The 16,366-nt window shown below is 42.6% G+C and overlaps 1 protein-coding gene across 10 annotated transcripts in view; it reads right to left on the bottom strand.

Moving 5' to 3' along the window:
• CLIP1 (CAP-Gly domain containing linker protein 1) overlaps positions 1-16,366 on the bottom strand; it is a 124,813-nt gene that overhangs the window by 82,090 nt on the left and 26,357 nt on the right. For 9 of the 10 annotated variants that reach the window (XR_008291902.1, XM_053206649.1, XM_053206653.1 and 6 more), the window contains 2 exons: positions 6,630-6,824; positions 1,538-2,109 (listed from right to left, as the gene is read on the bottom strand). Coding sequence is in view for 9 of the 10 variants with exons in the window: in XM_053206649.1 (XP_053062624.1) it covers positions 1,538-2,109; positions 6,630-6,714 (657 nt within the window). In the remaining variant the exon portion in view is untranslated. Of the gene's footprint in view, positions 1-1,537; positions 2,110-6,629; positions 6,825-12,142; positions 12,278-16,366 lie in introns of those variants that run through there. The other variant, XM_053206651.1, reaches the window with a different exon arrangement.

Raw genomic sequence — 16,366 nt, 5'->3', positions numbered from 1 at the left:
TGGGATTCTTGAAACATTCCCTCTCTCTCTGCCCCTTTCCTGTGTGCATGTGTGCTCTCTCTCTCTCAAAAATAAACATAAAAAAAAAGTATACTGTCAATCATCACCTCTCCACAACAGGCACCTGAGTAAAAAGACCAAAATTTAAATTGCACGTCTACCCCTCTTCGCGTTGGAAGCCCTTGAACTAGTGACCACCCTTCTCCGAGCCTCCTTCTCAGTTCCACGGGGCTCCTCCAGAGCACTGTGGAAACACCACCTGAGGCACACTGAGGGCTAACAGCTCTCCCCGTCTTCCCATTGCATCACTGGAAGCTGCCACGTCCAGCGACTTCTACAGCTGCTCAACAGACACGAGAAAAGGAAGAGCAAAGGGTTAGAGACTGCTGACCAACTTCATGCCTTAACCGAACTAACTGAAGTGTTCACAGAGTGAAATAGGAAAGCTTTAAATTTTCATCAGTGAAAAAAAGAGTTACCATCTCGAGTGTTTGCTGTCTACCAGGCGCTGCTAAGAAATTTAAATGCGTTGGGGTGCCTGGGTGGCTCAGCCGGTTAAGTGTCCGACTTCGGCTCAGGTCATGATCTCGCAGTTTGTGGGTTTGAGCCCCGCATCAGGCTCTGTGCTGACAGCTCAGAGCCTGGAGCCTGCTTCGGATTCTGTGTCTCCCTCTCTTTCTGCCCTTCCACTTTTCATGCTCTCTCTCTCTCTCTCTCAAAAATAAGTAAAAATTTTAAAAAATTAAAAAAAAAGTTTAAATGTGTTATCTAATTTAATCCTTCCAATGATGCTACGAGGTTAGTTAGTACTATTATTATGTTCTTATGGATGAGGAAACTGGGAAGTTAAATAACTTGCTGAGGTCACAAAGGCAAAGCTGGTGTTTTTAGCTTCTTGTTTAACTTGCTGAGGTCACAAAGGCAAAGCTGGTGTTTTTAGCTTCTTGTTTAAAACAAGGAACACATCAATCACTGTCATAAATTCAGGGGTTCTAGAATTACATACAGCATACACCTTACATGTTGTGTTTCTTGCCTATTAGTAAACAGAAACTATTGCACATTTCCTTCCTTTTCCTAGATCTGAACCTGGTAATTTCAGAGGCACAGAAATTCTGAAATGACATCCTGTTTTGTCTGAGTTTTTCAAGACACCTAAAAAAGCAGGATCTTATATACACCTACACACCATCCTTAAAGCAAAAATTAAGAACCAGGGGGAAAAAACTTTCCAAGTCCACTTCTGAGCTTGCTTTGTCAAGTAATAGTTACAAATAATAAATTCAACATTCTTTTGGCTAAAGTGGTAGATAAAACTTCAACTAACCATTGCAAACTTATGTTCATACTATATAGCCAATTACTAATTTGCTGCATTTTCACACATAAACCCAACCATTAGAAAAGTTGACAAATTTCTCTATAAATGAGCGGTCCCTCTAGAACAGATGCCAAGCCTGTCTGTGTGCATTTCAACCATTCATCAGTAACTAGTCTCAGTTCAACACAATGACCTCGGAAAGGTCTATGGACTCACCAATACTCTGTCTCCAATTTTGAGCTCTCTTTCTCCTTTCTTGATTGAACCGGCCTCTGAGAGGTTGGAGATAGATTCACTGGCAGTTTTTGTAAGGTTGCTGATCTGAGACGTAGCTGAAGGTTCCTTTGCTGTTGGCTGGGACGATTTATGGGGGATATTTGAAGGGACTGCTGGGGACGAGGTCATCATGCCGGCCGTTGAGGTGGACAGAGGCGAAGTCGCTCTGGAAGCAGGAGTCGTCTGCAGGCCGTTAGCTTCATCTTCTGCCTGCACCTTCCTTGTCAACTTCGAAGGGCGGGTGAATATGCCCTTTAGAGGCTCACACTGGAAGTACCGAACTCCTGCCACTGAACCGTCATTTTTGCCTATGGGTTCATCTAAAACAATCCCGGCCCACTGGCCCGGTGCAAACTGGGTTTCTCCCAGAAACTGGATGAATCCAGGTTTATTCCCATTCACCCAAACTCTCTCCCCGACTCGAAAGTCATCCACAAATTCCTCTTGTGCCTCAGAGGATGGCGCACTTGATGCTTTTTCACTGGATGTTGTTCTTTCCACTGGAGCTACAACTGCAAACAGAAGAAAGGATCAGAGAAGATTCACTTTCATATTTGAGCAGACCACTCCTTTCTACCTTAAAGGAAAATAAACTGGAGAAAGCCCAAAGCAACAGGAGTCACAGCATTTCTAAGGTGTGCGGTTTTTTTTTTGTTTTTTTGTGTTTTTTTTTTTTTAACAAGGAGGCAAAGAGTACTTAACCCATTAGAGCACGTGGCTGGCTGAGTGAAGCGTACGACTCTTGATCTCGGGGTTGTGAGGTCGCGCTCCACATTGGGTATAGAGATTACTTAAATCAATTAAACAACAACAAAAAAAGATAAAAGTACTTGACCCACCACTACCATTTTCAATGCTGTCGAGACTCAGTGAGCTGGTGGGATTAATCCTTACCGGCAATTATAACTGGAAAAAGTCCAAGGGGGGGGGGGGGGGGAGTCCCTTTCCCATAGATCATAATACAGGTTTGATTCCATCTTTTCCTTTCCCCTCCTCCCTGCACATCAGGAGCAAACACCCATTCAGATCCCCGGAGACGGGCGCTATTCCCACGAGGGCGCAGTCAGGGAAGGCGGACAAGTCCAGGACCTCGGAAGCAGAGATTCGCAGTCATGCCTGAAGAAGGAGGGGACTCGGAGCTGCAGCCCTGCCACCTCACTCCAAGACACCAGATAAACCCCATTCCTTTGCTGGCAGAGATGTGGAAATCACAAGGGAAAAAAAAGATAGCACTTGGCCAAACTTGCTGCTAAGGCAAGATGACTTTATGTAATCTCTACCCTGTGGCAAAAACAGAAGTTAAATTTTGCCTGAAATGTGATATTTACACTGGAAATTCCAGCATTCATCCAGCAAGTGCTCATTAAATATTTGGTATGAACTGGCCAAGTCCACAATCTTAACCACTCTATCATTTTTTTTTTTTTTTTTTTTTTGGTTATTTTGAGAGAGACAGAGACAGCAGGCGCAGGGAAGGGGCAGAGAGAGAGAGGAAGACAGAGAATCCCAAGAGGGCTCCACACTGTCAGCACAGAGCCCAACATGGGGCTGGAACTCATAAAGCCACGAGATCATGACCTGAGCAGAAACCAAGAGTCAGACGCTTAACTGAATGAGCCACCAGGTGCCCCTTAAGCACACTACCATTTACTAGGCATATTGCAGTCTTAGGATGTTACATGATCTCTGAGTTCAATTTCTTCATCTGTAAGAGGAAAGTAGTATCTAAAGAGTTTTCGGGGCGCCCGAGTGGCTCAGTCGGTTAGGCATCCGACTTCGGCTCAGGTCATGATCTCACGATTTATGAGTTCAGGCCCTGCGTCGGGCTCTGTGCTAAGGGCACAGAGCCTGGAGCCTGCTTCAGATTCTGCCTCCTTCTCTCTCTGCCCCTCCCCACTTGTGCTCCGTCTCTCTGTCTCTCAAAAATAAATAAATGTAAAGAGTCTTACAGGTGCCTGCGTGGCTCAATTAAGTGTCCAACTCTTGATTTCAGCTCAGGTCATGATCTCATGGTTCATGGGATCCAACCTCGTCTCAGATTCTGTGACAGTGTGGAAACGGCTTGGGATTCTGTCTCTCTCTACCCCCTCTCCCGCTCACATGCACACGCTGGCTCTCTCTCAAAATAAATAAGTTTTAAAAAAGTAATAAAATAAGGGATACCCGGGTGGCTCAGTCGGTTAGGCGTCCACTTTTGGCTCAGGTCATGGTCTTGCAGTTCGTGAGTCCAAGCCCCACATTGGGCTCTGCACTGACCTTGCGGAGCCTACTTGGGATTCTTTTTCTCTGCCCTTCCCCCCACCCAAAATAAATAAACTTCAAAAAAATAAAAATAAAGATTAAATGAAATAATGTATTTATTCATGCTCCTCTTTTCTTTGAGTTTCTACCACTCCAGCACCTAGTCACAGGCACTGTTCTTCACGAGGGGACAAAGCACGACAGCACAGCCCATGCCATTACAGAGCCCAGAGTAGAGACGTGGGGTCAGTCAAAAGACACACCAGGTGATTTCAGGTGATGGAAGTGCAGTGGAGGAGACAGTGGCTTTAGGCAGAGCAGTCAGGAAAGGCCTCCTGGAGGAAGTAACATCTGGCCTGAGGCCTGATCAACAGAAAGAGTGAACCATGCACAGATCAAAGAACAGAACTGTCTGGACGGCCTAAGGAGGAGGAACATCCCTTTACCCTACACAGGAGACTGTGGAGTTTTGATTTATGAAGGGTTTGTGTTGTTGTTGTTGTTTTTAGCAGACGGTAGACGCTCTCAGATCAAACAGATAATCATCTGCCAAAGACAGGCCAGCCCAGTTTTTTAGAATCTATTCCAGCTTTGTACATGAACAATTCTTCCTGACAGAGTGCTGAAACCATGAGTTTCTGAAAAACAATCCTCATAAAAGTGCTCAAACTGGTAATTATTTCCTTTTAAGCATATTAAATTTTAATGTTTATAGGCTGCTTGACTCTTAAAAAAAAAAAAAAAACAACAAACCAACTAGTGTGTGCCGAATACTGTTGATGAAACCAAGTGAATTTCTCCTGATCTCCTGCACCCAAGGACTTTATATGCTAAAGGGTGTGCATAAAAAATGCTAAAAATGGGGCGCCTGGGTGGCTCAGTCAGTTAAGCGGCCGACTTCACCTCAGGTCGTGATCTCACGGTCCGTGAGTTCGAGCCCCACGTCGGGCTCTGTGCTGACAGCTCAGAGCCTGGAGCCTGTTTCAGATTCTGTGTCTCCCTCTCTCTGACCCTCCCCTGTTCATGATCTGTCTCTCTCTGTCCCAAAAATAAATAAATTAAAAACAAAATGCTAAAAGTGAAAAAGACAATTCTAAAACAGGGGTGAGAGGGCACCTGGGTGGCTCAGTCAATTAAACATTTGACTTCAGCTCAGGCCATGATCTCATCGTTCATGAGTTTGAGCCCCAAGTCGGGCTCTGTGCTGACAGCTCAGGGCCTGGAGGCTGCTTCGGATTCTGTGTCTCCCTCTCAATCTGCCCCTCCCCCACTCATGCTCTGTCTCGGTCTCAAAAATAAACAAACATTAAAAGAATTTTTTTTTTTTAATTTGTCTAAAACAAGGGTGAGTATAACTGTGGAAGGGCTCAAGGAAGGGGCAGCATTTGAAGGGGTCCTAAAGAGAGAAAGGATTTTGAGGGGAAGGAGAATAAGAGATGCCAAAGCAAAGCTTGCCTCTCATCTAAGATGTTTTATGGCTTCTCTGATAAAAACACAGGAAAACATGAGTTTATCCTCATTACACAAAATGTAGATAATTTGGGACCTTTATTCAGTCAACAAATATTTAAAGAGCTCCTGTTATGAGCTAGGCAATGTTCCACGTATGTGGGTGGATTTGGGTAGTGGGGAAAAAAAAAAACCACCACAAAGATCCCTGCCCTCATGAAAGATCAATGAGGTTTTATGGAAAAACTTAAAGAAACAAGATTGGACTAATATTTTACGGTGGACATCTGTCTGGGATGGCTGATAACCTATCTAATAGTGTATAAATCACATTAAAAGACCATAAAAGCAAGCATCAGATACCCTCTCCTGTCTCTCTTATTAAAGACCTTAGGTGGCCATTATGGGATATAAATTGAAATGGTGGAGGAGGAGATGGAGAACAGAGGAGGAAGAGGCTGAAGATGGTCAAGGGCATGGGTTCATCTATGAAATGGGGATGATTTCCCGCATAAGCCAGATTTGGGCCACTGTACTGCCTGCTCCCTTGAAACCAATGGCCAACTTCAGATCAGTTGGTGTCATTAAATCTCTTAAACCAGACTTGTCTTTGTTTTCTCCACACAACCCTAAACCCCAAGGAGAAAGGCCCAGATGAGTTCAAAATGACACAGGGAGAAAAACAAAGTAGTGTATCTTAACACGTAACAAATTAAGTTTATTTTCTTTTTAATTTATTCATTTTGAGCAAGAGAGAGAGCAAACAGGAGAGGGGCAGAGAGAGAGGGAGAGAGAGAATCCCAAGCAGACTCCGTGCTGCCAGCACAGAGCCTGATGTGGGGCTTGAACTCACGAACCACAAGATCATGACCTGAGCCGAAACCAACAGTCACTTAACCAACTGAGCCACCCAAGTACCCCTAAATAAACTAAGTTACAAAAAAAAAAAAAAAAAAAAGACAACCTACAAGAAAAGTAAACTCTTTATTAAGATTTTTAGACATACAGGCACTTGGGTGGTTCAGTTAAGCATCCGACTTTGGCTCAGGTCATGATCTCACGGTTTATGAGTTTGAGCCCCTCACTGGGTTCTGCCTGGAGCCTGTTTCAGATTCTGTGTCTCCCTCTTTCTCTGCTCCTCCCCCACTCGCACTCTGTCTCTCTTTCAAAAATAAACATTAAAAAAAATTTTTTTTAAGATTTTTGGATATAAAATTCCAGGTCTTTTAATTAAACCTTTTTCAAATATTTTCAAGAATATGAAGTTTTATAAGGCTGTCTTTTTAAAGTTTTCAAATAGGATTCTAATTGATTTCTACTAAGGGAAAACAGAAAGCCTTACCAGCAGCAGGTGTCTTCAAAGCTGTGCTTCCAGGTTTAAGGATCTTGGTAGGGGCCTTAAGCCCACTTGGTTTTAGCATACTCATTGTCCTTAGGATGTCAAAGCTATTTTTCCTTTGCCTGTTGTCACTATCTTGCCCCAACCATTGATATAACTATGGGTGTTTCTATGGTGAAGTCAGTCTCTGGGTTAAACCTGCAAAAAGAAAAATATAAACAGAATTTAGAATCTATAGGAGGAAGAAAGTAGAAATAACATGTATCATTTTTTTTTAATGTTTATTTATTTTTGAGAGAGAGAGAGAGACAGAATGCAAGCGGGTTAGGGGCAGAGAGAGGGAGACACAGAATCCGAAGCAGGCTCCAGGCTCTGAGCTGTCAGCACAGAACCAGATACGGGGCTCAAACTAACTGTGAGATCATGACCTGAGCCGAAGTCAGACGCTCAACCGACTGAGCCACCCAGGCGCCCCGAAATAACATTATTAAAGCAGTTTCACAAGCTAAACTTTTCTTTATACATGATGATACACTATCTCCACATGTAGCCTAGAAAACTCTAAAGACACGAAGATGCAGCTGAAATGGATTTAGAAGCAGTTTACCACCTACAAACAAGTAGTCGAGCCTAGCAATACATTCATTTTTCTTTACCTAATATTACCAGCTCAGTACAGTGCCTAAAATCCACACATCCACATAACAGGATTCAGAAAAATGTGAAAAAGGAAAAGAAGGGGGCTTTCAAATTTTTATTGCATTCATTTGTATATTGCTCAAGTTTTATGACCACAAGCTGGTATTAATGTACCTTTTTAAGTTCACAGAATTATGCAAAGCTCAATACAAAACCATATACATGTCAAACTAGAGAGAGGTTCCAACTCTGGAAGAAAAAGCTGTATCTGGGAAGTGAAAGAAAATTGTTTTTGTCCTATCTACAGAGAAACACAATACACTTTTGATTTACTCAAGACCAGGTATGAAACTGCAATTTTGGGCCCAGGCAAAATAGGATCTTGTCTTATTCTAAGAGAGGAGAAAAACTTAGGAATTTAGGAATATGAGAAAAGATTTCTAGACATAACACCTAAAAACAGAATATGAGAAAAATGTTACTGACTCTCTTGTCAAATGATTGTTTTGCACTTTTCTCTGCTAGTAGAGCTGGGATGAGGAAGCACAGATGGATGTCACTCTGCCATTCTTTTTGTTTTGTTTTAATGTTTATTTATTTGAGAGACAGTGAGCAAGTGGGGGAGGGGCGGAGAGAGAGGGAGACACAGAATCTGAAGCAGGCTCCGGGCTCTGAGCTGTCAGCACAGTGCCTGATATGGGGCTCAAACTCGTGAACTCTGAGATCATAACCTGAGAAGAAGTAGGCCACTCAACTGACTAAGCTACCCAGGCGCCCCTGCCAGTCTGTCTCTCTTACAAGCAATGACGAGCAGCAGCAAAAAATCTGGCCGGGGATGTCAGAAGAGCCTGCTATGCCCCCTAGCATAGTGCCCACCCCTCCCCCACCCAGATATATCCATCTAGAACCTGTGAATGTGACCTTATTTGGAATAAGAGTCTTTGCAGATGTAATTCAGTTAAGGATCTTGAGATCATCCTGGGGATTACCTGGCTGGGCCCTAAACCCAATGACGAGTGTCCTTATTAGAGCAAGAGAGCACACCAAGAAGGCTACAAGAAGATGGAGGCAGAGATTGCAGTGATGTGTCCAAAGCCAAGGAGAGCCGACAGCCACCAAACTCTCAGGGACGGGCACTGAAAGGAATGCTCCCTCAGAGCCTCCAGAAAAACCCAACACTACTGGCACATCCATTTCTGACTTCTGGCCTCCAGAACTGTGAGAGAACACATTTCTGTTGTTTTAAGCCACCCAGTTTGTGGTAATTTGTTACGGCAGCCCTAGGAAACGAATACAGCCATGTCAGCTTTTCTGTTCAAAGACAATCAGACTGGACAGAAATCAAACCAAGACAGTTGCCTCATTAGGCTCCATCTGCAGATTCCCCATGAATCTTGAAAGGGTCCAAAATGGTACAAGGTGTTTTTAATAATGTGAAAGGTAAATTGTGTGGCTTGAAGATTCTGATTAACACAGTAAGAACCACTGTTTACACTGGAAGACAATGATTGCCAATCTTGACTATTAATACAAAATTCCAGGACTCCTTTCTATAACAACCATCATCATCATCCCTGCCATCATGGTGGCAATGGGTGTGGGAGTCCATGTGCCAGGGTGGGGAGCTGATTCAGAGTCAGGTGTGAAGCCACCTGCTTTACTGTCAGACCCTCACCATACACACAGCCTGTAAGTTTCAAGCAGATTTACTTTTTCTTGTTACTGCCTTAGGTGGAAGGGAATGGCTGAGTCCCCTCTAAGCTGAAAAAGACTACTGACATGTGCAGAGAACCTGAAGAGGGTGGGGACAGGCTAAGGTCAGAAACTGCCTGGTCCAACATTATAAGGTGAAAGGGTCAGGTAGGTGAGAACAGAACAGACAGAGCACAATGGTCCTGGGGAAGTTATTACGATGGTAAGAAGAGAGCATGACGTGCTCCTTAAAATACTCCACTCAGGCAGAACAGTGAGTTCTTGGGCTCTGGTCAAGCACTCCTCCCTCAAGAGAGATTGTGAAAAACACCATAATCAGCAACTAGGAAGCCTCGGCCAATTTCAAACTTTGCAGCTCAACACCCTGAGCTCACAAAAATCGAGCATCTACAAGCCACAGTCAAAAGAACAGAGCATGTGGTTATTAGGAACCTACATTTAGCTAGCTATAAACCCGAAGTCTAGACTTTGTGGCCTAACTGAATGCCTCTGCCTTTTGGTCCATACGAGTCATTTGAATCCCGAAGCAGGGAACTGTGACCAAGATATAACAAAGGAGAAAAGTCTAGTCTGTCTCGATAAAAGAATTAGTAACACCACCACCAATGCTGGGTTTTTTAATCTCCCAATTCAAGTTTCTTCTTCATGTATTATTAATGAATGGCAGGTCAGGCTTACTTCAAAAAAATCAATTCACTGAGAAACAAAAGATCAAAGTCTTGGTCATGGTACCTACAAATCGTAATGACCAAGAAGCAATATCTCCATATAATGTTTCAAGGTCAGTGAATGTCACCTTAAAACTAATCACTTCCAAAATACATGCAAAAGAGAGGAAAAAAAAAAAGACATTCTTGACTCTGTAATATGCTGATGGTAGTTGAATTTCTGATGTTCGTGCTTACCGAATCTCAAGAGTTTTGGACCTAAAATAAGACAAACCACCCTTCTCCTCTGTACAAACCCTCCCAAAATGTACAAACCATAATACACACAGTATTATAATCTAGAAATAGTTTGTATGCATATTATTATCCCACTTGAGGCTTACAATTCTATGGATCAACAATTACTGTCCTTTCGTAACAAATGAATCAACACCTCAGATTAACAGATGTACTTCCTCACTTGTTAATGACTGGCCACCTGAGGTCATTTGGCTGAGCAGCAGAGATATGAACAGTAAGTAGGCCTGATTCCAGAATCCCAAGTTCTTTCCACTGAACCTAACATTCAAAGTTAGGAAGGACCGCACACCACAATTAAAAACATTAGGACTCAGTCTTACTAAGATGACGGACACGTGTAGAGGAGCAAGAGTGCCAAAAGCACAAAGATAACACTGAGTTACTTGCATCTCAAAATAACCTGGAAGGTAGGTGACCGGTTTTCAATGGCTGTCCATTCATGGACAAAGAGAATGAAGGTCTGAGCAGTTAAGTGGCTTTCTCAAGGTCACTCAAAGAAGTGGTGGTGGCACTTTTGAGACCCTGTGCTTTGACTAATAGATCAGCTCTCTGAAGGCAATCTTCCTCCAAGATAGTAATCCATTCATTCAACAAACATTTCCTGAGAAACTACTATGAAAAAGGCACTCTTCCATTTTTCTCATGGGCCCATGCAAAAAGCAGGGAGACCTCTGGGAGGCTCAGAATGAAAGCTGAACACAAAAAAATATTTGTCTTTGAGCAAGAAATGGGAGCTTACTGGGGAAATATAGCAGGAACGCCAAGCAGCAGAGTGAACATGAGATTTGCGGTCACAAACTTAAAGCGAAACCAGCCTCCCTTTTCCTCTACTAACCTTTTCTTCCACTAACAAGCTTCTGCTCAGGCACAGGTACCAGAAAGGTGGGGAGCTAAGTTCACTCATAATCAAAATTAAATTAAATTAAATTTAATTTAAATTAAATTAAATTAAATTAAAATGGAAGGGAAAAACAAGGAGAGATTAAAAAGGGACAGGGAGGGATGCCTGGCTGGTTCAGTCAGCAGAGGATGCAACTCTTGATCTCAGCGTTGTGAGTTCAAGCCATATGTTGGGTGTAGAGATGACTTTTAAAAAATAAAATCTTTAGGGGCACGGGGGTGGCTCAGTCAGTTAAGCTTCTGACTTCAGCTCAGGTCATGATCTCATGGTTCATGGGTTCGAGCCCCGTGTTGGGCTCTGTGCTGACAGCTCAGAGCCTGGAGCCTGCTTCACATTCTGTGTCTCCCCTCTCTCTATGCCCGTTCCCCGCTCGTACTCTGTCTCTGTCAAAAACGAATAAACGTTTAAAAAAAACGAAAATATTTTTTAATTTAAAATAAATAAATCTTAAAAAAAAAATGAGACAGGGAATCTGAGATGGGTGAAGGAAAGTGAAGATAGGGTAGTTCTGACAGTGAAAAGTAGTGAGGGATGAGACACCTCAACAGGATGGAGGGTGGTAATCACGAGGGTACCAGGTGCTTTAACGACATCCTGTTAAACTACAGATTCTGACTCAGCAGGTCTGGGATGGGGCCTCGGGTTCTGCTAACACTCCCAAGGGATACTAATGCTCCCTCCCCTTTGAGTCGAGAGATAAGAGGTGATGGTGAGAGTGAGAAGCTTCAAGGTTTTGACCAGGGAGATGGAACACAGTGGCCTGAGTGTGGAAGCGATTTTACAAAGGACCAGGGAGTCCACAGATAAAGGGAGTGCAGAAGTTAAAAGGAATCAGAGAGAGAGACTGAGGTCAGGGCAAGTCAGCTGCAGGGGTACACCAGGTGGTAGAAGAGCTGGGGCTTCTGAAGGCATGAGAAGCAGTTTAGGCCAACAATCACACCAGCCAGGCCCTGAGTTACCTCCCTGAGGGCTACAGGGGAGGTGGGAGGCAGTCTTCAGAGGCAAGTGTCAGATAAGGCAAGGAGGGAAGGAGGCTGTTCACAGAAGAGGATGGGGACATAGGAGACTGATCATTACATCCTGAATTACAGAAGGTGAGTTCGAGTTTGGGAAGAAAAGAAGGAGTGAAGAATTGGTCTAAATGAGGTGAACCCAGAAGCACAGGAAGGGATAGTATGAAATTATCCGTCCTCCACTGTAATGAAGAGGTAGTATGCTCTTGTGCACTCTCTCTCTCAAAATAAACAAACTAAAATTTTTAAAAATTTAAAGAAATCCAACCCTTAAATACATGCCTTTTTAATACTCTGCAGCAACATGGCAAGTAGACCGGAAGCACCTCAGCTGTGCCCCACTGCGTCTCAAAGAAGAACTTGTACAACAAAGAAACGCGCTCAATTAGCCACTTCTTAAGGGAACACCTATTGTACCTGAAAAAAATGACTGGTAAACTATGGCTACTGAGGCTTGGGTAATCTGGCAGACATTCTCTTGAAAATGAACTATGTGACCCTGTCCCTTCAAGGAAGGGTTATCTTTGTTAACAAAGATAAATTTTACAGACTTCAAGCTGTATGAGAAGCTTGAAGTCATACTTCAAGACAGTATGGTACTGGCACAAAAACAGACAATCAATGGAACAGATCAATGGAACAGAACAGAGAACCCAAAAATGGACCTACAAGTGTATGGCCAACTAATCTTTGACAAAGCAGGAAATCTTGCCATTTGCAACTACATGGATGGAACTAGAGGGTATTGCACTAAACGAAATTAGACAAATATCATGACTTCACTCATATGAGTACTTTGAGATAAAAAACAAATGAACATAAGGGAAGGGAAGCAAAAATAATATAAAAACAGGGAGGGGGACAAAACATAAGAGACTCTTAAATATGGAGAACAAACAGGATTACTGGAGGGGTTGTGGGGGGGGATCAGCTAAATGGGTAGGGGCATTAAGGAATCTACTTCTAAAATCATTGTTGGACTATATGCTAACTAACTTGGATGTAAAATTACAAAAATAAATTAAATAAAATATAAGCACAAATTTTAAAAAAACAAAGATAAATTCTAGGTATTCAAGAGAAACTTCAAATTTTGGAAAACATCCTCCACTGTGAGCTTGACAGTTTCCCAATACTGAAGAATTCTCTGATGAAATCAACAGGATTAACAAATGTAATTTTTTGATATTATAATGAAATGTGCCAGAATATGGAAATGTGCCGTAACTCAGTGAATCAATCTTTTTCAACGGACAATGCATAATGTTACAAAATCACTCATGGGTAAAATATTCATTCAAAGCACAAATTAAACCAATGGACTGTTATGTAACAGTAGAAGTTCATTCATATGGTTTCAGATTCCACTTTTAATAAACTACAACCTATCAAATTTTGGTAGAAGAAAATCCATAACTATCTGAAAATGTTCTTAAAAATACTCCTTTCCTTGGGGCACCTGGGTGGCTCAGTCGGTTAAGCTTCTGACTTTGGCTCAGGTCATGATCTCGCGGTCCGTGAGTTCGAGCCCCGCGTCGGGCTCTGTGCTGACAGCTCAGAGCCTGGAGCCTGCCTCAGATTCTGTGTTTCCCTCTCTCTCTGACCCTCCCCCATTCATGCTCTGTCTCTCTCTGTCTCAGAAGTAAATAAACGTTAAAAAAATTAAAAAAAAAAAAATACTCCTTTCCCTTCCTCTTCATCCGTTGAGGCCAATTTCCTTCATGTGCATCAACCAAAACGACTGACTACAGATCGAATGAGGAAGCAGCTGTCTCCTATTAAGCCGTCTTCTATTAAAGACAGATTTGCAAAAATGCAAAAACAATGCCATCTTCGTTCAAGTTTTTATTTTAGAGAAAGTTACTCATTAAAAATTTATGTAACGTGTAATGGATTTCTAATTTCTGATGAAGTAATATTTCCAGCTTTAATTTCTAAATGGTATAAACATCAATAGATAAAACCTAAATAAAGAAAAGCTCTCTGGACACCTCAATAATTTTTAAGAATGTAAAAGGGTCCTAAGGAAAAAAGTGTTGAGAACTGCTGTTCTATCCATTTGTGCTTTGTATTTAGAGTTGCAAAGGTTGAAAACCCCCATTCCCTAAGGGCTTCCAGAAGCATGTGCTTCTGGCTCAGATAGTCACAGATGCGGACGCCAAGTTAGCAAGTACAGTATTTACTACTGTATTACCACTGGCACAGCGCTGTGCTGGCAGGTGAGTGATATAACTGAACTTAAAATTTGTGGGAAGACTTTACGTACATAATGCAAAAAGAACACAATTATCCATTAATATTGGGGTATTTATATATGTAAACCAGGCATTTCTCTAAGTTGGTTATCAGATGGAATGGTACTCCAAATTAGTTCTCAAAATGTGCAGCATCATCAGCATCACCTAGAAACTTATCAGGGCCCTCCCCCACCCGAGACTTACTGAAACAAACTCTGGATGGGGGATCAGCTACTTGTATTTTTAGCCCTTCTGGTGATTCTGATGCTTACATTCAAGAACCACTCACTGCCGAACAATCGATAAAAGTCACCTGAGGTTCATTTTCTCAATTACATGCACATGAACCATCCACGTGTCCGATTCCCCAAATACCACTACAGACGCCTCAGCGTTTCACTCCTCTGTGCTTTCGTTTCAGGTGGTTCACTCAGCCTTGAATGCCCTTTCCAAGTCTAGTTACCTCCATCTGCTGAAACCTTACACAAGGGCAGATTCAGGCACTCATCTGCCCCACAAACCCTTCTCCAATGCTCACCAATGAAAATGTGTAACTTCCTGTAGTACTGAATCTGTACCTCTTCCTAGCACCTGGCACACTAAGTTGTGTGTGTCGTCTATGCGCTCCACCAGACTGTCTTTTAGTCATTGTTATATTCCCCACAGTACTTTATAAACAATGCTCACTAAAGAAAATGAATGAGGGGGGTGCCTGGGTGGCTCAGTCGGTTGAGCATCCAACTTTGGCTCAGGTTATGATCTCGCAGTCCGTGAGTTCGAGCCCCGCATCAGGCTCTGTGCTGACAGCTCAGAGCCTGCAGCCTGCTTCAGATTCGGTGTCTCCTCTCTCTGCCCCTCCCCCACTTGTGCTCTGTCTCCCTCTGTCTCTCAAAAATAAATAAATGTAAAAAAAATTAAAAAAAAAAAAAGAAAATGAATGAGGGGCGCCTGGGTGGCTCAGTCGGTTGAGTGCCTGACTTTGGCTCAGCTTGTGATCTCACAGCTCTGTGGATTCGAGCCCCACATCGGGCTCTGTGCTGACGGCTCAGAGCCTGAAGCCTGCTTGGGATTCTGTGTGATTCTGTGTCTCCCTCTCTCTCTGCCCCTGACCCACTTGCATTCTGTCTCTCTCTCAAAAATAAACATTAAAAAATTTTTAAAAAAAAGAAAAAAAGAAAATGAATGAGGAAAATCGTCTTAATTGTTTCAATAATTCTACACGCACACCAGTCAGAGTGTATCAGTATTTTAAAAGATTATACTTGGTGCTTGCTACAGGTGACAGAAAAATACATGGCATAGACCTAAACTCAAGGAGTTTATAATGTAGTTGGGAAGAAAAGACCCACATATACGAAAAATAACTAAGATTACAATGTAACTTACAAGAAATACCAAACCATGCAATGATCCTGGAAGTGTTTTTAGAAGATGGAAGGATGGAGTGGATTAAGGCAGAAAGAAAACGCTTCATGGCAAGGAAGGATTTCAGCAAGGGCTGAAAGGAAAGTAACAGCCTTGTACAGGTGTCAGCAGTCAGGATATTAAGAAGTCCCAGAGAAAAGACTTCAGAGGAGGAGAGGAAGGAGGAGGAAAGGTATAAAGCATGTGGGTAAAACACTGAGCAGCTTGGTTTGGCTAACATCAGAAGATTCTTGCAATAAATCAAGTTAGACAAGAGCTTTAGAATTCAATCAAAAAAATTTACTATGATCAGCTTTTACTTCAAGATTCTAGTGGTAGGAAATGAAAGATGTCTGGAGTTTCCTCTTAAACCCTAAATTTATTTCAGTTGTTCATTTCAGTGATCTTAACCTGGCTATCATTGTCAAGCAAAGATTTAAACCAAGGGTTGGCAGGCTTTTTCTCGTGGCATGCCAAGTCTTCACTCACTCAAACCGTGGGTACAAGTAACAGATGGGGGCTGCCGGGGGCAGGTCTTAAATTTCAGGAAGAGGAACCATGAGCATCTGAAGTCAGTGATCAAAATGGAAATACACAGGAAGGTTCTCATCTCAAATCCTTCACATACATAACACCTTAGCAAGGATAAATTTGCAGGGGCTATAAAAATTAGATACCACTGAACATACATGACAACTCTGGCCTCTCTACTACTCTGCACGTATGGTAGGGCAGACCAGAAATCCCACGAACTACTTTGCCTTGATAATGTGAACATGAATAAAGGGAAACCTCACTAACATGGAGTCAGGAGGCCAGGAGGGGGAGTTCTCAAGCAGTATCAGTCACGAATTGTCAATGACCA

Source organism: Acinonyx jubatus, chromosome D3 (genome assembly GCF_027475565.1).
Source record: "Acinonyx jubatus isolate Ajub_Pintada_27869175 chromosome D3, VMU_Ajub_asm_v1.0, whole genome shotgun sequence".
Classification (NCBI taxonomy): Eukaryota; Metazoa; Chordata; class Mammalia; order Carnivora; family Felidae; genus Acinonyx; species Acinonyx jubatus.
This window is presented reverse-complemented; position numbering and strand designations above follow the sequence as displayed.